Source organism: Phoenix dactylifera, chromosome 12 (genome assembly GCF_051530095.1).
Source record: "Phoenix dactylifera cultivar Ajwa chromosome 12, Ajwa_hap1_PhDact_Kaust_v1.1, whole genome shotgun sequence".
Taxonomy (NCBI): domain Eukaryota; kingdom Viridiplantae; phylum Streptophyta; class Magnoliopsida; order Arecales; family Arecaceae; genus Phoenix; species Phoenix dactylifera.
Window position 1 is genome coordinate 7,417,719 of NC_143201.1, and position 26,367 is coordinate 7,444,085.

Consider the following 26,367-nt stretch of genomic DNA (forward strand, 5'->3'; position numbering starts at 1 on the left):
TGTTTATTTCTAAGTTGAGTGTATTAAACTTGTTTAGGTAGCTGATTTGTGTTGGCTTTAACCTCAACCTTAACCTAAGCTACTTTTGAGTCAAGTTGGGATTTTTGAATCAAAACCAAAGCCAAGCTCATTAAACTTGCTCTAATATTGCCCCAATGAAGAAGCTGTCTGCTCAAGCTCGTGTTGAGTCTGTTAAGGAATGGTCCCACTGATAATTGTGCCAACTATAATAGTTTCTTGATTTAGGATGCATTCCTCCTGTCGGGGCTTGGGATCATGTGCACGGAGAGACAGGCGGTCCCAAGGAGAGAGTTGTATTAGGGCAACAAATCTAGTGGGCCCATCCATTTACAAGCTAAACTTTTGGGTCAGGATTTTAATGCTGTCCAACCAAGATTGAGCCGCACTCTCCTCCTTCTCATCATCTTTGTTTTTAAAGATTTTTCGCATACATATCCTCCTAAATATTAAAATTTGTATACATATCCTTTCAAAATTGATATTTGTATGTTTGCTCTTATAAAATACTTGTTATGTATGTATACCCTTTATTTTTCTTTTTTTCTTGCATATATGCCCATACCATCCAACGCCGTTAAAAAAATTAGCAGTTTAAAATTAAAAATAACTGAAATACCCTTAATGGGTAGATATGCAAAATAAAACATTTGATAAGATAACACTTTGCGAGAGTATTCATACAATTTCACATATTTAGGACGGTTGACATGTAAAAAAAAAATCTAATTTTATTTTTTTCTATTTTAACATGTTTTAACACCTAGATCTGTCTAGTGCCTTCTCCTCAATATTTTTCGTAAAAATATTGTTTAAGAAAAAAATTAATTTGACAATTAGATAACAAAAAGAGCTATGAAAGTTCTTTCACTAATCATGAGATTATTCTATTTTATTCTTCTTCATTTATAACAACCACTATATTTTATTTCATTGAAACATAGCTTATAATATTTATTATTATAGATGCATATATGAGGGTGAGGATGATAGTGTTATTTTGATGATTAACAAGCAATTCTCTAGAGTATGCTATAAGTTAAAATTGATACTTCATTTATGAGTTCATTGCTCTCAGTACATTTGCTTAATTGGAAATATATATATGGTCTTGTTCATTTGGATGAAACTAACCTTGAGAATGCAGCAAAGTGTGGATTGAGTCGACCCATAGGTTGATTGGGTCGACCCCGGCACATCGAGGAATCATCTGGCACACTCCTGCAAAAACAGCACAAATGAACAGTGAGTTGGGTCGACCCAAGGTAAGCAAGAGTCGACCCAACCTCCAAAGAACCTCAAAATGCAAAGGAAGAATGCTCTCTGGATTTACTGAGAGGGTCGACCCAAGAAGAAGTTGAATCGACCCAAGTAAACCTTGAGTCGACCCAAAGAAAGGTTGAGTCGACCCAAGTGAAGAAAGGCTGAAATTCAAGGCTCTGAATTTTCTGAAGCTGACCTTGGGTCGACCCAAAGAAAGGTTGGGTCGACCCAAGGCAACAGAAGGCTGAATTTCAAGTTTCTGTGTTTTCTGAGAGGGTCGACCCAAGAAATGGTTGAGTCGACCCAAGTAAAGGTTGGGTCGACCCAAGGACAGGTTGAGCCGACCCAAACACGGGCTGAACATAACGGCTAGTTGTGCAGAAATGCTTTTTGGACTCCCAACGGCTATAAACGGCTAGTTTCTTCAATCCAACGGTCAGAAAGGACTATTTGGAGGTTGGAGAAGTATTTAAGAGGGAGTATTCATCAGAGGAAGCAAGCTTTTAGAAAAATACATTAAGTGCATTCAAGAGAAAACCCTAGCAAGGCAAGCTTCATCCAAGTGCTTCATTCAAGAATCAAAGAAAGGGATTGAGCAGATTCAAAGAGGCATCAAGAGCTCCATCCTCCCTTGAAGAGTGAAGCATCCTTGACAAAGAAGAGCAAAGCCACTTCAAAGCGATAAATACTTTCTAACTCTTCTTTGTAGTTTATATTATTTCATATGCTCATTTAGGAGTTTGAATCTTTTCTTTTCATTTGTTAAACACTTTGTAAAGGTTCGTTGGTAAGCCCGCAAAACCAACAAAGGTTTTTGGTGAACCCGGAAAACCAAAGTGCAAAGGTTCGTTGGTGAGCCCGCAAAACCAACAAAGGTTTTTGGTGAACCCGGAAAACCAAAGTGCAAAGGTTCGTTGGTGAGCCCGCAAAACCAACAAAGGTTTTTGGTGAACCCGGAAAACCAAAGTGTAAAGGTTCGTTGGTGAGCCCGCAAAACCAACAAAGGTTTTTGGTGAACCCGGAAAACCAAAGTGTATAGGTTCGTTGGTGAGCCCGTAAAACCAACAAAGGTTTTTGGATTGTGAGCCCGGAAAACAATCCAACTGTAATCCGCGAGATTATAGTGAATTCCCAAGAGGTCGCTTGGGGAGTGGACGTAGGTGCTAAGGAGAGCACCGAACCACTATATATTGTTGTGTTTGTGTTGTGCATGTGCTTACATTTATTCTTGCATTATCTTCCATCTTTGTTCTAGTTTAACTCATTCAAATAATTTAAGAAAGCATCCACCGCACTTAATTAAGAAAACTTTTAAAACACCAGAATTTAAAAGAAACCAATTCACCCCCTCCCCCTCTTGGCTTGTCACCTTGGGCAACAGAGGGCATATATTAAAATATAAAAAATGATTAGAATCTCTTAAAGACACAAGATATATTGCAATGATTAAGCTTTCTTGCTACTACTAAGTATAGTGGTTCGGTGCCAACTGCACCTACGTACACTCCCCAAGCTCTCTTGGGAATTCCACTATAATCTCTCTGATTACAATGTAGTTGTTTTACGAGTTCACAACCCAACTCGTTGTTTTTTCGGAATCACAACGAATCCAAGTTGGTTTTCACAGGCTCACCAACCAAAACCTATACCGATTGTTTTTCGGGTTCATAATCAACCCAGCTGGTTTTTCCAAAGGCTCACCAATCAAAACCTTTACACTGTTTATTTTTCGGGCTCACAAACAACCCAGTTGGTTTTTTCTGAAGGCACACCAACCAAAACCTTTTCCCTTGTTGAATCTCCCTGATTCAACAGCTTCCAATTTAGGTTTGGAAGTACCTTTACAAGTGCAGAAATTGAAAGAATTAAAGTATAAAAGATTATTGCTCAATAAATAAAAATGTAACTGAATAAGGAGAGCAATAGAACGTTGTTGGTGATCTGAATGCTGTCATGGATGCTTCACCAACTTCCAGAGCTGTAGACTTGATGTTGAATGCTTGCAATAAAACTCTTAAGGCTTTCACTTGATTGCTCACTCCTATGCTCTAGTTTTTGGGGCTCTTTTATGATTTGGACATTGGGTGGTGGAGCTCTCATCAATCTGAGGTAGTTCCCTTGTATTTATATCCTTTAAGGTGGTAGGAACTTGATTTTATCTATTAGAGATAAAATAGAGCTGTTGGAGATGAAAAACTAGCCGCTGGAGTCGTGAAAAACTAGTTGTTATGCCTTCCAGCAGATTTAGAGTCGGCTCTTGTAGGCTTGGAGTCGACTCGGCTGAAACAGAAGTCGACTCGAGCTTGTTGGGAGTCGACTCAAGCTCGGGCTCTTTAAAACTAGGTTTCTATCCTTTCCTGCGGGAGTCGGCTCACGTTTTGTAGGAGTCGACTCGAGTTCGGGCTCTTCAAACTTGTGTCTCTGTCTTTTTCTACGGGAGTCAGCTCGTGTTTTGTTGGAGTCGACTCAAGCTCTGTGCCATGAGACTCCAAAGTGCCAAAGTCGACTCTAAACTTCTAGGAGTCGACTCGAGGACTGTTCTTTTGAATTTTTCTTAGAATTGCTCCTCCAACTTGAATCCTTTGAACTTGTAACTTGGCCTAATGAAGTGGAGCTTTCTTGAGAACTTTTGACCCCTGCTTGTATTCTTCCTACTTGCTATTCTCCTAACAAAATATCTTTCTTCTTGCAACACAAACATTAGTAATTATACTTCAAGATTTTGTGATCATCAAAATAAATTTTTGGATTAACAGTAGAAGAATAACATTAATCATCCTCAAGCAAAATTATTGAAGAACAACCTACGCGACCATATAGTAGAAAGCCGCTCCTTACATTATGTACCTTCAGTCAATTTTTTAAAGCTTTAATTTTCTAGGAGAAGAAAATATCTAGTGTATGGGGCCCATCTTATCACAATAATTTGAAATCATCCATCAGTCTGCACATGAAAAATTTTCAAAATCTAAAAAATAAAATGTTGTAAATCTCATACACTAAAAGATAAATGTTGCTAATCTCTCACAATACTTTTCTTTAAATAATTTATAAAACTAAAAGCAGAACCTAACCATCTTCATATAAAAAAGATACAATGAAGGACTATCTATGGTAGAGAATGAAGTCGAGAAAATAGTTTTGATTCTAGACGGAGAAGTGAAAGAAGGGGTCGAGAGAAATCGAAAAATTTCTCAAAGAAGGTAGAGATATTAGTTTCGAGTAAGACCTATTTACCTGTTATCCACTTCAAAAATAAAAAAATACTTTTATAATTTTAATTAATTTTAATTTAAATAAATATGATTTTGGCTAATTACGTTAACTGAATCGCTATATCAAAGGTATTCATACAAAAATAGTATTTTATGAGAGCAAGTACGTAAATATCAATTTGGAGGGCATTCATGCAAATTCTAATATTTAGAAGGATATTATACAAAAATGTAAGATTTTTTTTGCATATATACTCTCCTAGATATATAAGTATGAATATCCTTCAAAATTGCTATTTGTATGTATATTTTTATAAACATTTTTTTTGTTGACATGTTTATCTGATATTTTCATCATTCCAATTTTAAACTGCTAACTTCTTAACAGTATTAGATGGCATGGATACATGTGCAAAAAAAACAAAAAAGAAGGATATACATACAAAACAAGTATTTGATGAGGATATATATAAAAATATTAATTTTGGAAAAAAATATTTATGTAAATTTTAATATTTAAAAAGATATGCATAAAAAAATTATTTTTAGTCTATATAAATGTACTGCTTTTCTTTGGAAATGGGTTCCCAGGCACATTTATGGGAGCCCCTCTCCTCACTCCCTTTCCCATGTGGTGGTTGGCCAGCATCTCGGGGGGCCCCAACTCCCAAGGTAGCTCGCGGTCAGCCAAGAGAGCCTCCCTAGATGGGTCTCTGCGAGGGAAGTGAAGGGAGGAGGGCCGTCCCAAGCCTTCTCCATTCCCTCAATAATGAAGCTATGGGATGACGAGCACTCTCGACAATAGAAGAATGAAAGCTGGAACTGAAATTTTTTTTGCCAAACAATGGACAAAGAGTAGGTGCGAGATAAGCATCAAATTGTCCGGAAGGCCAAACCAACCAAATTGAAGGAGAAAAAATAAATAGCACATGATGGAGGAAAAAGTGGATCATTCAACACATATGGTTAAAGCATCCGAATCCGACAATAAGCTTGGTCTCGACGTGATCTCGGTAAGTATGGTCTCGGCTAAGCAAAGCTCGATTGACCTCGAGGCCAAGGAAGACCTAGTCAGAAGCTGAGATCGACCCCGACTCCACCGACAGTCAAGCCGGTTCCTAAATCGAAGCGTCTGCATAAAGAAGGGGTCACCAAATCCTTCATATTTGGGATCAAATCCCGCAGTCTCCGCCATAACAGCTGTCAAAATTTGAATTCTTGCAATCTCAACCGACTGCCAACTAGCCTGAAATTCCGTGCCATCTAAGGTCTGCCGAAGACAGCCGTTCACCACCGCCTGCGGCAGAAGCTCCTCCTCCTGGTTCGCAATCACCCCCGGGTCTGATTTCCAGCAATAATAGCACAAGTTCACAATAATAACCAATAACCGTTTGAATGATGATAGTTATTTGACCAACTGTAGCAATTATTATGTAATGCTTTACCCATTTTCTTCAAATAAAATAATATTTTATTTGTTAAGTGCTTTGAACAAATGGTGTCATTTCTTTTTCTGCAATATTGTGTTGTAATGACATAATGGTCATTAATTTATTTTGAAATAAACCCAATAATGGGTTGAAATGGTCCAACTCGATCAAACAGCGAATAACCATGATAGATGGGTATAACTACAACTAGAAACTTGGACTAGAAGTGTAACACCTAGCCCAATCGGACAAATAAAGAGCTAAGCCTGATTCACTTGACCGACTCAAATATAAAAATTTATTAGACAAAATCCGACTTTAGGGCGGCTTGGATTCCGATGCCCTTTCAGCTCCATTTAGAGCCCTTCCAGCCTCCCTTCCACCTCATTGATGAAACGAGGCCCATAATCGGAGTTAACCGCCAGATTTTTTCTTGGTCTTCTCCCTAAATGTCGACTGTCACCAGTATTGTGGCCATGGCCAAATACCGCCGGAAGCCAGGTAAAAATCCGACATCTCTTGATTGACCCTCCTTTCCCTCTTCCATAGTCCTTGGAACTCGAATTTTGGCCAATAATCTTTGGATTTCAGCTAAGAAGGGTGATGCCCTATTTTCCCTATTTTCGAAAGTCCAACCCTTCTTTTTTGCAAGATGTTTTTCATTGTCATTGCCAGATACCGTGGTTTCACAATTAAAGTGTCGAAGCCTTATTTTGGTTATTTTTTTGCGGTTGTTTTCATCGCCGTTGATTGCCGGTTGCAAGACCTACAACTATACCATTATGGCCAACACCATTGTCGGCCACAACAACTGCTGGCCGTGAGGTTTTTTCGTTTTAGAAAGGGATGGGCGTGAGCTACTATGTTCTACAAAGAAGCCAAGAAAAAAAAAAGAAAAAGAGATGGAGAGGGTTCCATTTCTCTCTCCTCTTCTTCTCTTTTTTCTCCCTTCTCCACTTTCTCTCTCTTATTTCTTTCTCTACATAGATATTCTCTCTCTCTAAGATTGTCGGATCCTGCAAAGGGCTTTTCTCAATCATTTTGGATTGATCCCATCTAAGACTGCCGGACAGTGTGCCGATCCCCACCTTAGTTCTTGTCGAATACCATTAGATTTAGGATTTTATTTAAAGTTGTTGTAAGACTTTAGAATATTGTTGATACTATGATGCATTTAATCTTAATTTAGTTATTTAGAATAAAAAATTGAATGTTATTATTTAAATTTTATTTCACTGCTTATTTATGATATTATGATGAGCTGTCTTGCATGCTTATAAAAAGAATTTTCTATAAGTATGGAAGGAAGAGAAAGAGGATCAATTAATGTCAAACCAAAATTTTCAGAAAACATTTTTCCATTGCAGCCACCCTGCAAGACATGTTACTCATTTCTATACGGGCCAAACTACCCCATGTGATGCCTTTCAATTGAAAAAAGACAAAAAAAAAAAAAAAAAAAAAAAGTCAAACCTCAACATGGCTAGGTTGATCAATGGGACGAACCACTTGGGTCTGAATTTATTGCATGACATTAGAGCGCCATTCCTTCTAGCTAAATTCGTTTGCTCCAATTCTGTTCCCATTTATGAATCTTCATGGGACTTCGCATGGCTACCATACCTAATGAATAATTCTATGTGGATGTCACCAGCTGATACTGATAAAGTGCTTATTCTGGTTTCGATTAATTAAGCCAGAAGTGAACAAAGCATTAAAAAAATTGCCCACCATAAGCAAAATATGCTCTCAAAACATTCACATTTGAATCATCTTGTAGAACTCTTGTATCCTTCAAATCCAGTGAAGCTACTCGTAATTTTTACTGTCTCAAAGAAGAATCTAAGATTCACCATGGTAGATTTAGAGCATGGAGAATCCACATAAATGTTGGCATTCACAGATGATACATCAGCATGATATGCTTGAATATTGGATCGGAGGAAGGTCATATGATTTCACTCTCTTCTTGGCAACATATGGCCCCCTCATGAACATCTAACTACACAAACAATGAACTAGATGGACCAAGTACTTGCATTTACCTGAAAGGGATTGGTCGTAGAGGAGTCTTGGGATTAGGCGCAAGGATGGGCCAAACATCCGTGCACCACGGGCATTTATAAATTCACGTGCTCCTACAGTGCCCAATTGGGAAGAGAAAGGACGGAAGGTGTATGTTATTATGTGAGGAGAGGGAGAAGGGGGAGAAAAGAGAGAGAAACAGGAGGTGTTTTTTATTATGTGCAGGACAGAACGAGGAAGAAAAAAAAGAAAATAAAAAGAAAATAACAATGGAAAAAAAAGTAATTTAATATTTTTAAATTTTACATCTTAATAATGCAAATTTATATTCTCAAGTATATAATGATAGGTTTATATAGATTCCTAATAAAAGTCCGCGTAGAAATAGAATACTAGAGTTCTCATAAAATTTTAGCCCTAAAATCCTCATAAAAAATAAAAATTTAATTAAAATTCTATAAATTTAAATATAATAAGTTTTTTTTTTAATTTTTATATTTGTGCCTAACTAAACTATGCCAAGATGTTTTATAGGATGGTCCTCTGTCAATATGTATGTATGTACGTATGTTGTATGCATATGTGTATGTATATGGACTTTACTTTTTTTTTTTGGAGAACACCCAAAATCAATTGTGAGATACTCAGATTAAAGATTCAATTGCTGTTCATGATTTATACTACTAAAACTGCTTATAAGTCAAAAATTACTTATTTTGATGGTCACTAATCTATGTGTCAAGTGAGTACAAAATGACGATTAAAATAATGTGGGATCATGTTTTGCTATGATAGAAGCATTAAAATTAATTGATCTTCAATCTATATTTTTTAATATATATTAATCATGATTAATAGGATGGATTTTTAATTTAGATACTTTAGCATATATTTTGGCATACTAGCATAACAAAAATCATACATCGATGTATTAGTTGGAGACTATAAGATATGTGATATTTATTTTCTAAATATTTTTATCGATATAGATCGTGCATATATATATATATATATATATATATATATATATATATATATATATATATCTCTATGTATGTATGTATGTATAATTCAAATTTTTAATATACCTTTCAGATTAAACTTCATCTTTGGCCATGTATTTACACCAACTCCAATTGAAATGGGAACCCTGTCCTAAATTCTTAAGATAAATTGCATCATTTGGATTTGGTTCTGAACACAAGCTATTTAACAAAAACTTCAATGATCCATGATTGAATGGGACCACAAATTGATGCATCACAATTGTCATTGCTTCCATCATTAATTTTGTACCATGCAAAGATGATACGATTGATCAATAATATTAATATACTAGCAATCATCATATAGTTTTCATGTACCGACAGTTACCACGTACTCTGTGAATAATTCAACAACATCATCCATGAGCGAAGGAAAATCCCGGCATCCGCAAAGAGACGTTTCGACTCCATTCTCTTACAATATATATAGAAAACAAAAGGAAGCCAAACCAAGCATCAAACACCACCTCTCCCTCCCTCCTTCCTCCACTCCATCTCTTCCTCACAATCAACGATGGATTCCCAAACCCTCGGCGGCGATTTATCGAAGGGCCGGCCTGTCGGCGGCACCGAGTTCAGCTGGTGCCAGGCCGTCCCGGGCGGCACCGGCATCACCGTTCTCGCCATCTTCCTTTCCCGCCCCGTCTCCCTCCCCGCCCTCCAATCCGCTCTCCAGTCCCTCCAAACCTCCCACCCCATCCTCTCCGCCGTCCTCGCCGCCGCCGACACCCCCCAACCCCTCCTCTCCATCCCCTCCTCCCCTCCTCCACTCCGCCTCCGCCGCCTCCCAGCCGCCGACCTGATCGCCGCCCTCCCCTCCGCCTCCCATCTGCACTCCCTCCTCGAGCACGAGCTGAACCAGAACCCCTGGTCCGACCCGGCCGACGAAACCGGGGTCTTCTTCGCCACCCTCTACGAGCTGCCCGAACCGGGCCGGTCGGTCCTCGCGCTCCGGTTCCATACCGCGGTCTGCGACCGGACCGCGGGTGTGGCGGTCTTGAAGGAACTCTTGGACCGGCTGGGGGGAGATTCTGGGAATAGTGGAAAGGGGAAAGAGGAAGGGATCATTCTGGGAATAGAGGATTTGATTCCAAAAAAGGACGCGTGGAAGCCGTTCTGGGCGCGGGGGAGGGACCTGGTCGGGTACTCGATGAACGGTCTGAGGGCGTCGACGCTTCGGTTCGATGACGCCGGTTCGGACCGGGCTTCGCGCGTGGTGAGGCTGGTGTTGAGCCTGGAGGAGACCCAGGGACTCCTCACGGTAAGCGATGGCTTCATGTTACTTAATCTGTGGTGTCCGGATTCAATTATGGCCGTTTGATCTTTGGTACGGAAAAAAACGATGACAGGGACCATCAATGAAACGTGAGCCTCAGAAAACTTATCTATCCCCTCCCCTTGCCTTAATGATGTTTCTTTAGAAACGCAAAGGCATGGAAGTCTGGCCGAATATCCCAGCCAGAGGGGAGAGTATCAAACCCAAGCCCAATGTTTTCTTTGTATCAAAACAAGAAATTTTATTGTTAGCTACATTAAACATTATTTGTTTAAGTAATTTTATTATTATTATTTTTTGAAACAAGGTGTCTGAGTTGGGAATTTTGGAGAAAATATCCACATTCTTTTTGCAAAATCAATTCAGTATCATAATAACATACTCTCCCACACTCAAATGAATGCCTGCATTTAATTGATGGATGAATATTATTGTAGCTAGTGCACAAATTTTGGTAGTACATTGATGTAAATAAGGTACACCAATGCACAAGTAAAATGTTATTAAAATTAGTTTGAGGATAGGAGTTATAGTAAAATCTAAAAGAGATTGTTTTTGTTAAATTAAGAAAAATTTGACTTATTTTTTTGCAAAAATCAAATGAATTGCATTTTCTTAGAAGTTTTCTTGGGAATTACACTAGCATATCTATAAGACACGGCCTCAAAAAATTATTATCTAGAAAGTGAGGCCAGTTTAAATATTTCTAGTGTTTACTGCTGCAAATATTTTTAGGTGATTGGACAAGGCTTATTAGGAAATAAAGATCACCCTGAAATTAAAAAAAATCTGTTTTAGGGAAGTTGGAAATTAAAAAAAATCATAAATTTGAACCTATTATATATTTCTTGTATCAAGATTTCATAGCATATTCTCTCAAAAATAAAAAAAAAGATTTTATAACATCATAAATTTGAACTTAGCAGCCTATTTTGTAGATTTTTCTGTTTCAATCATTCATTTCCAGAATTCTTCCAAAATATTGACAAAGTTTTTTCAAGGAACCAAAGGATACATCTAGCTATGACATAGAAATAAAATACATATGAAAGGTTAGTCAATATTGTTAATAGCAATGCTAAAATAACAATAAGCATCATAAATAACTATAAAGTCAGGATTAGCATCCTGAAATTTTTGTTTATATAGGGTTGACCACCAAGAGCAATGCCCATGGCCTTTTGTTTGTAATGGTTATTACTAATTTAGCACTTCTCTACTTTAAATGCTTCATTGTTTAGACAGAAACATTTCATGTTTTGAAATCAGGCATGCAAGGCAAGAGAAGTCAAGCTCTGTGCTGCTATGTCAGCTGCAGCACTAGTTGCTGCACATTCTTCTCAGCATTTCGAAAGCAATCAGCAGAGGTCTTACATGGTTGCAACCCTCATCGATAGCCGAAAGTATCTGAAACCCGTTCTACATGATAACAATATTGGTAAGCCCTTACAAAACCATATCTCATTGATTTTGGAGATATAGATTAGATAATAAAGCTAAGAGCAGTGCTACAGTAACACCAACATTTCAGACATTGGAGTTACACACAGAATCTGTGGCTGTCTGATGGATCTGTTCTTTGATATTCTACATAGTGGGGCAATTGGGAAGTTTTACATGCCAGTTGTGTAACTTCTTTTTTTTTTTGGTGTAACATTGCTGTTTTACTGTAACATTTTACTCAATCTAACAACTATACAAATGGATGTCAAGGTAGACTATATTAGCTCCCTGATTATGGTGTTCCCAAAAAAAGTGGGTAAATAATTTCACTGATAGACAATAATATCATCTGTTAACTATGATAAAGTCAGGTACCCAAGCCCTTTGAAAAGCTGTACCACATTTCTTTTGGGGCTAAAAGATGAGATAGTAAACTAATTAAATATACGAAGTGATATCAGGGTAAACAACAATTAATTTCATGAATATTTTTTTTATTGGAAAAGTTGGTCATTGAATTCAAGAAATCTCAAATTTCACTTGAAGCACAGAAGTGAATCTCTGGTGTCGGATAAAAAAATTTAGTAGGAGTGGTACTATATTTACTAAGAACTGGCCTTCCACACCCTAAGCCTGATTCCAAACCCATGCAAAAAATAAGAGATGGTGATTGTGTTCTGTGTATCTCACATTTTATGCTGTTGTTGTTTGCTGTCTCTTCTTCTCCTTCTTCTTCATCTTCTTCTCCTTTTTTTACCTTGAAATTTAAAATAAATAAAATAACTGAAGTGTCCCTAGTCACAACATTGTTAGATAACTTAAAAGCTATCAAAAAACATCAATTATGCTAGTTCAACAGGGAAGTCAGAGATCAACTCCATATCCATTCCCTCTTGTTTGCTTTCGTCCACCAATTCGTCTGCAACCCCATTCCATTCATAGTACATATGATGGTCTTCTATTAAGCAAAAGAAACATGTATTCTATGATCAGCTGTATGATTCAAGGTATTCACTTAGCCTGTCTAAGTATAGAGATAAGGGTGAGGGAGTTGCTGATCCAGCATTTTTTGATGAAAGCTCATATGTAGTACTTTCCCTTAAATTACCAACTAGTCAACTTCAAAGTTTTTATCTTAATAGAAAGAGGGATTTATGTATCAACTCTTTATCTTTTATGATTGCATTAGTGTCTTTTCTTTGTGTAAATAGAGGAGCTTTAGGAGGAATACATGTTAGTTAACAAGATAAGAATGCATTATAACGAGACCTGAAATGGCTCCAGGGGATTTCAGAGATGAGAATGTTTTTAGCAGTAAAACCCCCTAAATTACACCCTCTCATTCTGGCAGGATTTTACCATTCCGGCATTATTAATTCTTATGCCGTCCATGGAGGAGAAGATCTATGGGAGTTGGCCAATAGATGCCAAAGTGCCTACTCCAATGCCATGAAGAACAAGAAGCACCTGACCGACATTGGCGAGCTCAACTTCCTCATGTGCAAGGCCATCCAGAACCCCCACCTCACTCCTGCCTCATCACTTCGCACTGCACTCATCTCGGTCTTCGACGAGCCTGTGATATCTGAATCGTCCGAGCTGCAGCAGTATCTTGGAGTGGAGGACTATGTTGGATGCTCTTCAGTCCATGGGGTTGGCCCGTCGATCGCCTTTTTTGACACAATCCGAGATGGCCAACTGGATTGTGCTTGTGTCTACCCTTCTCCTCTCCATTCAAATAAGCAAATTCAGGAACTAGTGGAACACATGAAGGGAATTCTAATAGAAGGGAGTCATGTAAAAGTGGAAGAACTGAAGCATCCTCAGAGAGAGCAGTAAGTATGATGCATGTTTTATATATAATGATGCAATAAAATCTTTTTCTACAGACTAGGCTTCTGTGACAAACAAGTTATTGCGATCTAAAACCTGCAGCTAGAAAATTTACCAAGTCTGTAACACTTTCGCTTCAAGATATTCTCTGGATTAATTGGCTCATTTCAGGGGGAGACAAATTTAGTATCTCATCACAACAAAGTATTCAGTATGCGCACTACGGTCTCAGACTGTTGGCATCGTTGAGCAGTCCAATTCTTTCTTTCTGCAACTCCAAAAGTCTCTTCAATATGATTCAATAGAACAACTCAAATTTTTTTTGTTTTGCCTGTGGTTCTTATGACTTGGTCACCACTCAATGACATTAAAATTAGGCAGTATTAGGATGCAAAACTGATCAAGAACAGGGTTCGCAGTATGATAGATTACTTTGCGTGATCACAGGAAGATAGCATATGGTATGATCAAGATATTAGTTGGTCTTCATTGGGCAGCCAAGAAGATGACATGCAGTGGCCTGTAAACTATCATCGGTCATATAAAATTATGCTGTCAATTAATATAAGCTACCACTGTCATTGAGGTAAGAACAAAAAATGTAATGCTACAAGGTTGTGACAACAACTATTTAATAGTCCTTGTGATTCAAATTGGCCACCTTTCGCCGATGAAGTACACATCAGAGAATATGGCCATTCCGATTCTGATTCCGGTCGCGAACCAAACACACCCTTGGATCCATGCTAGGTATGCGTAGAGGATTCTAAATCAAAGAAATAATATATGTACTTGGGATTTGGGTGTGGAGATGGCTCACTCGACCCCATCCCAACCTATTAACACTACTGGTTGTATATAGAAGCATAACTCGTCAATAAGCACCTTCCTTTGATCTCAAACAAACCAATATTCAAGCTAGCCTGTAACTTTTGCAAGGGTTACAAGCTCATGCTAATGAGAGGTTCTATGACACTTGCTGGACTTCGAATATTGTGATCATTCTACAGAAAGGGTCCCAAAAATCTAGTGCATTACAACAACTATTAGATCAAGTATAGGGTTCACAAATATCAAACAATAGTTGTAGAAAGAAGTGTAGTTCAGCTGAGCTTGAGCTTGAGCTTGAGAACCAAGTTCAAGTTCAGCTCAGCTAATCTCAAACCAACTTGATGAGCTCATCCTTTGGGGCAAACTTGAGCTGAACTAAAGCAGTTCAAATCAATTGACAGTCCTAGCTATATGCGTGAGACAGATAATTGCTTTTGACTGAAGATTACCAATTAGAAGTGTCCAAAGGTATATGTACAGACCAGATAGTAAGAGACAAGATTTGCTGCAATCTCTGACCTTTTTTCAAACAATAGAAATCTTTGGAATTATATGCATGAAAAGAACTTCCAAGGCACTAAAACAAATGAAACAATCACAGAGATTTGAGGGGTATATTACAAATGGACGGTGGATGTGTGCCATCTATTAGGGTGGTCAGCGATTTGAGCATCGCGACCACTCGTTGCTGATCGCAGGTGCACAGGCAGACCAGGTCTACATACTGCATGGCTTCATGAGGGAGAAGCCCAGCCATGAAGAAGGGGAAGAGGTGGGAGTGAGTACTCTCCATCAACAACATCACTTGTTCTGCAAAAGAGGACGAGGTATCATTCTCTTCTCCAATTCGGGTTCTTTCCGCAGCCTCTAGAAGTGGTAAGAGCTCCTTCTCTTCCTCTTTGAAGTGTTCCTTGCAATGTTCCTGGCCATAAACCCAATTGTTGTTACTTAGAAAAGATCACCAATAACAAATAATATGGGCTCGTATTAAGATTTTCTCTTTTTAATTTCTTTAAATTGGTAAATATATATTTATATTTGAGTGCACTCCTTTTTTTCCATGTCCTGGAGATACCAAACCAGGAGGGTGCATCCACTATAATAGTTAGCTTGTGGCTCTAGAGGTGCTCTGACCTTATGCAGTTGTACCCAAGTGGAAGGCTGGAACTTACAATCTTATACTTCGTCCCAAGTGTTACAGAAATGATTCAGGACACCATCAAATGAAATAAGTTTAGACAACTTGAAATTTGAAGAAGAAAGAGATCTTAGATTCCTTCCTTATTTGCCTATGATTCTATGCAAAAGTTTATAAAATATTTGCCCCCCTTTTTTTTGTTATCCCCCAAATTAATCATCTTTGCCTGTTTATTGCATTCATACTTAAAGTAAACATAGAAGAAGAATTATCAACATAGGATTTCTAGATGTTGCTTTAATTGCCACCTTGGTTTGACTGTCATTCAGTGCCAGTTGCCTGTTGAGTAAAAGTTTTTTATTCCAAAGTCCTCAATGCTTGTGGCAATCTAATCATTAGCCTCTCTCCCTTATTTGAGAGTGTACAATAAAAGATACAAGTGCATGCAAAAAATCTCACCAAGACCAGAAATTAAATGAGGCATGGCCAGCCCCAAAATCAGCAAGCTAATGAATAAAGCTACAAAAAAATAAGGGGTGAGAAATCTATTTTGCCTAAACACTTCTCATTCATGACTGAAAGTTCCTATCAGCTAACTGCCCAAAGTTAGTATTATGTGGCAACTTTCTATAACCCATCAGAATTCGCATGTCAAAAAGGAAAATTATTCTATGACAAAAGATTCCAACAAGTGTTTTCCCACCCATGTAAGCAAAGTTGGTGGAAGGTTCTTAGTGTAATAATAGCTACCTCCAAATTCCTACAAGTCAGGAAGGAATCAATCATTTCACCTTTCACCTTTCGCCTTTTTTTTGTTCTTTGGCCAAAAAAAAAAAAACAAAACAAAGCCATCAAGATATCTTAGATGCTACTCAAAGAAGCTGTTCTGTTATGATTAGGAGGAAAGAATTACTTGCAAGGTCTTGAAGCGAAGGGAGAGATTGAGCAATGCCTCCTGATAGCACGGCGCTCCTGCATCCATCGCCACCAGAGATTTGATATCCTCGTTTATCCCGTTCATTATGGGCAGGTCCCTCGCGTGCTCCTCGTTCGCCACTTTACACACCCCTAATTACCAATAAACACGAAACTAATCATAACTTGGTCACCAAATCGCCCCTAATTTACGAAACTAATCATAACTTCGTCACCAAATCGCACCTAATTTAGACTGGGCGTTTGGTCTAGTGGTATGATTCTCGCTTCGGGTGCGAGAGGTCGCGAGTTCGATTCTCGCAACGCCCCCTTTTTTAAAACTAAATAATCAAAATTTAAAATTTATTTTTTTGTAAAAATTTATTTTTTTAGCGAAAATTTAATTTTTTAACGAAAATTTAATTTTTTAACGAAAATTTAATTTTTTAGTGAAAATTTATTTTTTTAGTGAAAATTTATTTTTTAGTGAAAATTTATTTTTTTTAGTGAAATTTTATTTTTTTAGTGAAAAATTGGACGGTGGGGATAGGGAGGGTTCCGGTATACCTCTATCGGCGGCCGCCTCAAGGGCGGGGAAGAGGAGGCGCTCCTCCATCTGCGCGTGCTCCAGCATCACCTCCACCAGTTGTCCGTAACTCCGGCCCACCTTCCTTGCCTCCATCCTCCCCCCGCCTCTTCCGCCGGCGACCAGCTCCGCCGCCCACCGCACCATCACCTCCACGTGCCGCTCCACGCTCCGGTGCTGCAAAGCCGTCACCAGCGCCGCCTTCCCGGCTGCTGTTCCCCTCTCCACCGCCACCACCGGCGGCCGCGGGAACTTCGAATCGATATACCTCAGAAGCGAATCCGCGGGCCCCTCCACCGCCTCGCCGCCGCACCTGAGGAACACCGGCCCGTCGGTGGGGAAGAACTGGACGGCGACCGATTTGTAGAGGAGCGCGACGCGGATCCGCCACGCGATCGGACACGATTCCTTCCCGTAGAGCCGCACGATCGGGCCGGGCTTCGCCGCCGCCGCCGCCGGCGATCGGGTCCCATTCTTCGGTTTCGGAGAGCAGTTCCCCATGGGCTCTCGGCGAATGATCGAGAAACTTCCAGAAGAAACCGGAGACCAAAAGGAGAAGAGAATTCGAACGGCGTTCCTCTCTCTGTCTCTCTCTCGTCCCTCCGACTTCTTTGGCTACTAAAAGAGGAGGGGAGAGATGAATTGATGGCGCCGCGGGCGCAGGAGATGGAGCCGTTCCCGTTCGCTTGGTTTTATGCGGTCGGGATCATGGACTCACGGGTTTCCCGCCATCGTGTATATGGTTGATCAGACCGTCTGATGGAATATTAACGGAGATTACATTGGGGGTTCACTGGATCGGATCGGCGAGTTACGAGATTTTACCCTTTTTTAAAGTTATCCCTCGAGTCTTTATTGCTGAGACAAATTTGGTGACAAAAGATTAGTGTACTAGCCGTTGAAATTATAAAGATTCGCTGTTACCAGTATATCCATAGCACCCTCGCATGGATCCAATTCAAGCTTTCGATAATCTTATAGGATCAAAAGGGAACATAATTTTAGTCAAACAAAATTTGCATTCTACGTTGACCATGATCTACACCAAAAAATTATATAAAAACTTTGATTTCTAACCAAATCATCAACTAGATGCCAAAATATATGGCTTTAATGATATGATATTAGATTTTACTATAATATAATCATTAAAATTTAATGATTTTAAATTAATCAACAGTTAAGGATATATATATATATATATATATCCATATATAGATCAAAATATTTAAAGTAAATTTTTTATTTATGTACTTTATCATGTAGTTTACAGTAATAATACAATTGATATCGTTTATTTTTGTACTATCTTGATGTATAAATTATAGAATATTAAAATATATAAATTTTAATTTTTGTGTATTTTTTGTAATATAGATTATGTTTAAAGGATTGGATCTTCAATTTAAATAGAAGAATGTGGAGAGGATTAACTAGTTCTTTTTCTCAAGCTTGTATTTTTTTTTCTACGATCTTTTTTTAACTCTCATCCACAACCATATCAATACCCAATTTCTAATTAGCAGTTAGATCTCAATTCCGTCTAAATCAAAATCATACATAAATAGAAACTTTCAAACCTAGTTATTCACTTATCGGGGTTAACAATTTTCTAGATATAACTTTAGTAATTACTGGCAAATAGGCATATCTATTTGCATGTTTGATAAAATAATGATAATTAAAACAAGTTAACATTAGTATATTTTTATTTTAATTATTAATTAAAATGAGCACATAAATGATAAACATAAAGATCATTTAAAAATGTAAAATCATATGAAGAATAAAACAAGTTCAAATAAAATAAAGATCATAACCCAAAATAAAAAGATTAAGGGGAATAAGGAAACATAGTAAGGAGAGTAAGAAATGGATCACTTATAAAAATATAAAAATAATAAAATAAACTTCAATAAAAAACCATAAAATAAAGCTAAAAGTAAAAAAAGTAAAATATAAATATCAAAAATATAATTTTATAAATAATATAAAATAAAAATAAAATAAAATAAGTCTAAACTAAAGATACAAAACATATGTGTAAAAATAATATCAAATAACATAAAAAATAGGAAAACTAATTTGAAAAATATATCAAATGATATAAAAAAGAAGATTGAAGGATATATATTATACATAAACTAAAATGAATAAAAATAAAAACTAGAAAGTAAATATAAGAATAAAAATAAAGATATAAACGAATTTCAGAAAACTAAAAACAAAATCAAAATATTAAAGCAATAGAAAATACATATGAAACATAAAAATCTCAATTAATTATAAAAATAAAAATAAATGAATAATAAAGAAAAATATTAAACTAAAAATATAAAATAAAATAGGGGGCGGGGGAGATAGCGAGGTAAGTGGAGGCGGAAAGGGCCTGAGAGGGAGACAAAGCGAGCACAACAGGGAGGATGGGGTGTCAGGTGAGAAGAGCAATGGAGGTGGTGAGCTGTAAATCTTTAACATTAAATGATATATCCTAGTAGTTTGAGATAAAGTTCATTATGAAATAAAATTATTTTGTTAATTGGTACTTAGAGGTATTTAAAGTTTTAACTTTAAGGGATTATGGGATACTAATATTTTTTAAATTTTAAATTGATTTCAGTCAAGTGGCTATACATAGAGTCCAACTCTTTTGGGATAAGATGTTTAGATGAGAGATAAAAGGTGCAATGGTTTATATATCTAACTTTACTAATTGTACTTAAGGTTGTAAATAGATTGGATAAACCCGATTCGACCCGCTTTAAAGGATTCGTGGGATTGGGTTGGGTTTAAAAATTAGACCCATTCTATTTTTTGGATCAGATCTGGATTTACTAAATTATAACTCGATCCGATCCGATCAGATCCATTCAATTTTTAGAGCAATTTTAGATTTTCTACCCTACTATCCGATCCGATCCGATTCGATCCGAATTGGTGAACTATTAGGGCCTGGAAGGGTGCTTAAAATTGTTGGAATTAATGGAGCAAAGCAAGATAAGCAGCCTCATGCCTTCGTGTCACAACATCGGTCTTACCCATATTCGTGTTGATCTTGCACTTAAATCGGCCTCAAACGGATTTTCACAACATCAGACACCTATAGCTTTCCTCTGCTGTCATCCTGTCTTCATCAGTAGTTATTCTCATCCAACTGTGCGTGGGAAAAAGGCCATCTCGTTCACCCAACAAGCCACGAGAGGAGCATGCTTAGCTCTCTTGGGTCACATCATAACTTATCTCTATGGCTGCATCTGATACTTGATTGCAATAATGGTGTTTCCCTTTAAGTTAATATTGAATGGGAAAAAGGATATGTGCAAAGCAGAGCCTGTGATTAATTACAGAGACTTCATGCATAAGATCTGCTTTTACCAAGCTGGAGATTGTTTACAGAGGAGATTGGTTAGCTTCCCGTTCGTTTTAGCTCAACATGAGCTTGATTTCAAATTGTCATGATGTATGTAATTGGATATTGCATGATATTACATGCCGCTGTTTTATGATTGCAATATGGATAGATTTGCAGTAAGTTGCAAAAGAAGGGAAAAAAAAAAAAAACTGGAAATTGATACTTTGGCAGCATATAACTTTGGATAAACTTTGTTTGATTTTCTTTCTTTAAATAAAATTTGGTTTATTTGGATTCAACTGCATCGAGTCCAAGCAGATGACATGCATAGCTTAACCAATTTTACACGGTCTTAAATTAGTTCGTAATGGTATCAATAGCATAGGTATTTTTACTTGTATAGTCCTGCATAACCTACCTTCGGTAGATTTCACTCATTGCAAAAGAAACCAAGTACAATAAATGACGAGTACAAGAATCCAACCCAATCCTAATTGGATCGATTCAGACCCAATTTTTTTGGGTTGGAAGGGGGTTATATATGGACCCGATTCATCTGACCCAAATGACCTGTCAAGTTAGAAATTTTAGATGTGGATCTGACTTGATCCGACTCAATCTTCTATTGTATTGGGTCTGAGTCCAACATGAGGACCTGAATAAGAATCCGAGTTGGGTCGGGATCACTTATGGCCTAGTCTGACCCGACCCATTTGCTCCCCTAATTATACTTTTGGTGAATATTCGTAAAGTGTGGAACTAAGAATAGATCAGAGAAATGGTAGATATAAATCTAAAATATCACCCCCGTCACTCATTCAATAGTATTATGACATATTATTTTTGAATAAATGGTTGAAAGAGAACAAAGTATTAGTTTTTAATAAGAGGTTCAAAGAGAACAAAACAAGTACATAATAAGATAAATATAGGTTAAAATCATGTGTTGAATTGAATCTAAAATGCTTGAGTTCAAACTCAAATCTGACTGTTAATAGAGTTTAGATTCCAAATTTGGGGCTCACTTGTTTTGATGGATCCAAACCCAAATCCGAACTCAATTTGTCCTTTACTACCAATTTTGGACGTCTATATAGCATGGATCAGACCGAGGCTGATCTATTAATGGCCATACTCATAAGCATTGTTTAGGTTTGTTTCAGATCCATCTTCTACACACCGAGAATCTTATCTCTGAGCGACTTTTGAATCTCCCAATTTGTTATCTACGGATGATAGGTCAAAGAGGGAACTAGTTTTTCAGTTTGTGATGGATCAAAATCATAGCCTGTGCACCCACTTATCTTTTATATATTGCACCAATCACTAGCTATCATACAGGGAAATGTTAACAAATGCCTTAGGGGGCATTTATTTAGATGATTGCTCTATCACTAATGATGTATTGGTTATTGAACTCCAGTGAAATGTTAACCCACCCATGTATTAGAGTCATTCCTTTCGTATCACCATACTAGTAGTTAAGATTTATTGTAGTCAAATATAGATGGTAGATATAAAGCTATCAATATTAGAGAATAAAGTTAATAATTTATATTAGAAAATAAAATTTTCTTAGAAAAATTAGATTGCTCAATCTTTTATAACAAGTTGACCTCCATTCAAATATGAGTACATTGTTTAAGATAATAAAGTAATCTTCTTAATGAATTTTAGTTGCCATTCATTAACAACACACATATGTAAGTCCGGAGAGGGAGCATGCATCAATGCTCTTCAAGACACCTAATCTCATATTCTTTAACCATAGTGTGGCTTTGTGTGTTCATGAATATTGATACATAGAGATACCTAATTAAAAACTTATTATCTGAACAAATTTACAAGAGAAAATGAGTTTGTGTTGGTTGGAGTTCGATAAAGATATAATTGTGGTCCTATCCAAAAGAAAAAAAATATTTTCATGATGTAATTTGCATTCTAAAATGCCTAATAGGCATTTAAAGAAAATTGTCTATAGGCTTCTTTTAGATCTTGACATTTCAAGTCTCACTGGTCCAGAATCATTTTTTGACGGCGTGCACATGCCTGGGCATCCCCTTGAAAGTTCTTAGGTCTAAAATTAATAAGAGATCAGGTGCCTAAACCAAGCTCCTTATTGGTTTTGATGAATCTTCATCCAACTAACCTAAACCCGTCTCTCCCATGGTGCCATGCTCTAATTCTGCTTCAATTTGGTTGCTAGCTCACTTCACTTTTAGCTGATCAATTGCATACCTAATTGGACCCAATTAAACCCAATTGTATCGATTAATTGGTTTACATAATTCTAACCTCGAATTTTCACTCCCTATCTAATTCACCTTATCTCACTTCATTTAAGATTTCTAACCTAATTCTAATATTAGTTGACCAATTTTAAGCTTAATTGAGCAATTTCACAAACTCTACTAATTCATCTTGAATCGGTTATCCCGATTCACTTGGTTCAGCTTGATTTACTAACATGCTCCAATTTTTCTCTAATTCACCTTCCTTTCCATCTTCCTTCCATCCCAATTAGTGATTCATAGGTCTAGTTCATGCTCAATTTGTTTGGATTCCTATACATGACCATCAATTAAATCCAACTTGGTTATTTTGAACCAAATTTAAGATTTTCTAGAGCCATGTCAAATAAACTCAGATCGGGCTCAAATTTGAACCCTAACCACCTCTTAGTCTAGGTCTCCCAAATGTAATTTGATAATTTTTAGATATTTCTATCTCTTAATTAACATCATCCAAAAAAATCTGAAAAAACACCTTAAATCCTCAAAATATGGAAAAAGAGTGAGAATAGACAATATATCTGAAAGTTTGGGTTCCAACTCACCCTCCAAAGGGAAAGAGTTTCCAGCGAATTTAGGAGAGAGCATCAAGCCATCCAAGTTTCAAAATTAAAACACTTGTTCCATGGCTTGCTCAATAAGCAAATCAATGGATGCTGCTAGGCAAAATCTCAACCCTTTTTAAAATTTAACACTTCAAATTTCAATCATTGATTCCCCCACAATCTCTATAAGTAGACCCTAATAGAAGAGAATTAGAGTACTTCTAATCCCTTTCACGCTTTCGATCCCTTCCCCATTCCATTGGGTCCCTGTAGCTCTAGATTTCCTAAGTTTTAGGTTCTCCACCTCCCCCTTCTTCTTCCCCAATTCTTCTAGATCTAGATCCATCCAATCCAAGGAGCACCACTTCTACCCTAGATGCACGAAAGTCAAGAGCTAAGAGGAGCACAAGATAGGGGAGATCTCCTTTAGGGAGCTAAGAGGAGCTAAGAGTGTGCCTATCATGCCAAGACACTATTGGAGAAATTTTTTTTTTCATATTCTTCACCTTTCTTTTTTCCTTAAGTCTTTCTAATTATGATGATAGCATCCAATTCCTACTTTGATTCAATAAAATTTTCTCTTTTATGTTGAAATAGCTTATCTTTGCTAATTTTTGTTATTTTATCTAGTAGGTTGTAGATTTCTTTTTTTTTTCTTCGAAATTAGGCATCTAGATGGGAAGATAAGGTACAAGAATTTTTGATCCATCACCTTAGAGGTCCCTACGTATTATATCTACTATAAATCAAAGTAAATGGCACTTGGCAGAGGGACTAGAATTTTCAAGCTTTTAGGGCACAACTACCATGAACCTATTGTAGAGGCACAAGACACAAATATTTTAGTCACTTACATTGGATGAGCACGGGCCCAAGTCTTTTGTAATAAGGCTAAAGGGGGTGCCTTGTTCATGAAACCTTGCCCAAGACTTTTGTTCTATTTGATACCTCTCATCCGACCACTCTTTCATTCGGTTTTATGGTCCTCTCTATATAGGTGGCCACAAGTGGGGCTAAACAAGGAACTTTGATTCATTAGAGTAGTTTAGGCCTAGATCTGAAATCAAGAATCAGCCTGATCTAAACCCGAATCTTGAAGCTTAGTCAAGAATCCAAGTAGGCCTAGGCTTTAATCAAACAAATAGATCATAATCAATTCACAATTGCAAATCTTTATTTCATACTGAAGAAAATATGAGAGATGCCACTAGCTGAAACCCTCCTATCGTCCTACCTCCCGTTCTCTATGCTCTCTCTAGATTCGTCATTCTCTCCGTCTTTCTATCATGCTAGAAGGAAACCATCAGCTGCTCTAAGATTTTGTCTCTAACTAATGTTTATGGTCTAGTAATATGTCTTTCTTCTGATGTAAGCAAAAAATCCCAGACTTCACATATGTCTAAACTTGAGACCAAACAGAAATCATGAAGGCTTCAAACGCATAGATGAGATTGTTAGAAAATAATTATCCAAAGCCCAAAAGGATATCATGGCCACGACGAAAGCTATACTTGAACAAGCATGAAAGCCAATATCCTAAGATCCATGCCAAGATCTATTGGTGGAATAGGACAAGTTTGAGAATACAATGTGTCTTTTGACTCACAAATGTTCAATGAACATGAATTTTATAGATTAAATTAATTCATAGCAAAAATAGTAACTTTCATGCGCATCTATCCAAAAAAAAGCTTCATCATCATCAGCATGGTCAGAATTTTTATATAAAACCACTTAGGTCATATCCAGTATCGAGCAACCTTCTACTGTATCTTTGAGTTACCCAAAATGAAGGTCGAATGAGGGAGATATGGATGATTTATTAGGGGGATGTCAGTGCTGCTGAACTTCCAAATATTTGTGGAAATAGCATTACACCTCATGATAGTTTAAGGATGAATTTTTTATTTATTTTTATCCAAATTTCAATATTTATTTTTCTAAAAAACTCTTGTTAGGTAAACTAGAAAAAGTACTATTTTTTGATATTATATCTTTATTTTCTTTTAGGCAAATCGTACATGCTCATATATTTATATACTGAATGTGCATGCAATCTTTTATTTATAGACATAGGTACATGTGCATACTTATGCATAATTCAATATATAAATGTACACGAATTAATGGAATCAGAATAAGTACTTTTTTATAAAAGTAGTGTTTTCGAGTTAATCTAATAAATATAGAACAATCTGGAATGTTACAAACTGGCGAGCGATCCAAGCGCAGCAAAAAAAGGATCCTCGCTCGCCAAAGATTCTTTTTTCCTCTCTGCAAATGGTGATTCCATAGCATTTGAGTTCATCAAGTGAAGAACAGAGATCCTTTCTCGATGAAGGTCTTCTTATTTTATTCCTCTGGGAAAGACGTGGTTCATGAGCCATTGACTCGACCATCAAATCGAAATAAAGCACTTTCTTGAGTTCTTTTACCTATCTATTGTATTGTGGGGAGCAGCATCCGAGCTATGGGATCGCTGGCTTAAGAAAGATCATAGATTGGGGACATCTGATTGAGATAGATCGTCATCTCCCGGCGAACCTCTAAGTAAGAGACAAGCTGGAATCCTCGGTGCTGAAGTTCGATCTAAGTAACTTAGCCATAAGAGTCTTCTATACAATGAAAGCATGTCTCGGGATTCGATCCTTGTGCCAAATCAAGTTCCATCACGGAACAGACGGGTGATGAGTCCTAATCAGCCACACCCTAGGTGGAACACTAAACTATACCTCTTACCTATCCTAATGGGCGAGGGTAGTTAACCAGCTCTAATTTCACCCATGAATCATGATAAGAATTCTGTATGTATGAATATGGATATAGGAAAGAAAGAATAAATGCTTCGCCAAAGAGTGTACGACATTGCCATGATTAAAAAAAAAAAAGAGTAAGAAGGAACCCCCCTTCTCATATAAAACTAGAGGAAAAGACCTTGTTTGCTTAAATATTAAAAAAATATGGTGAACTTGTTAACAAATACATGTATAATATGAGGATCATATGAGGATTTTAACTATATTTCCATATTTATTAGTTACCAATATTCATTAACATTAGTAAAGAAAACTTATCCTCCTAGTACATACTATAATTAACATATACAAAATCTCAAACTCTCCTAATTATGACTCCCCAGCAAGCAAATAAGATTCCAACA

General features: G+C 37.1%; 2 protein-coding genes and 1 non-coding gene across 3 annotated transcripts; 2 read left to right on the forward strand and 1 right to left on the reverse strand.

Annotated features, from left to right (window-relative positions):
- The first annotated feature begins 9,304 nt into the window (after nucleotides 1-9,304).
- On the forward strand, nucleotides 9,305-13,743 carry LOC103718873 (GATA zinc finger protein). Its single transcript, XM_008807873.6, has 3 exons — nucleotides 9,305-10,258; nucleotides 11,543-11,711; nucleotides 13,068-13,743. The coding sequence occupies exons 1-3, from the start codon at nucleotides 9,512-9,514 to the stop codon at nucleotides 13,553-13,555; spliced, it is 1,404 nt and encodes a 467-aa protein (XP_008806095.1). The 5' UTR covers nucleotides 9,305-9,511; the 3' UTR covers nucleotides 13,556-13,743.
- Nucleotides 13,744-14,967: 1,224 nt separating this feature from the next.
- On the reverse strand, nucleotides 14,968-17,940 carry LOC103718891 (hemerythrin HHE cation-binding domain protein). The gene is made up of 3 exons (XM_008807892.6): nucleotides 17,001-17,940; nucleotides 16,432-16,586; nucleotides 14,968-15,302 (listed from the first exon to the last, which is right to left on the reverse strand). The coding sequence occupies exons 1-3, from the start codon at nucleotides 17,518-17,520 to the stop codon at nucleotides 14,976-14,978; spliced, it is 1,002 nt and encodes a 333-aa protein (XP_008806114.4). The 5' UTR covers nucleotides 17,521-17,940; the 3' UTR covers nucleotides 14,968-14,975.
- Nucleotides 16,692-16,763, forward strand: TRNAP-CGG (transfer RNA proline (anticodon CGG)). The gene has a single exon. It is a non-coding gene; the product is annotated as a tRNA-Pro (tRNA).
- Nucleotides 17,941-26,367: the final 8,427 nt, after the last annotated feature.

Coding starts and splice junctions, on each gene's coding strand:
- LOC103718873 (XM_008807873.6), top strand. CDS start 9,512: ATGGATTCCCAAACCCTCGGCGGCGATTTATCGAAGGGCCGGCCTGTC. Junction 10,259..11,542: donor AGACCCAGGGACTCCTCACG/GTAAGCGATGGC, acceptor TTTTGAAATCAG/GCATGCAAGGCAAGAGAAGT. Junction 11,712..13,067: donor TCTACATGATAACAATATTG/GTAAGCCCTTAC, acceptor TCATTCTGGCAG/GATTTTACCATTCCGGCATT.
- LOC103718891 (XM_008807892.6), bottom strand. CDS start 17,520: ATGGGGAACTGCTCTCCGAAACCGAAGAATGGGACCCGATCGCCGGCG. Junction 16,587..17,000: donor TGAGGCGGCCGCCGATAGAG/GTATACCGGAAC, acceptor ATTGGTAATTAG/GGGTGTGTAAAGTGGCGAAC. Junction 15,303..16,431: donor TTCGCTTCAAGACCTTGCAA/GTAATTCTTTCC, acceptor GTTTATGGCCAG/GAACATTGCAAGGAACACTT.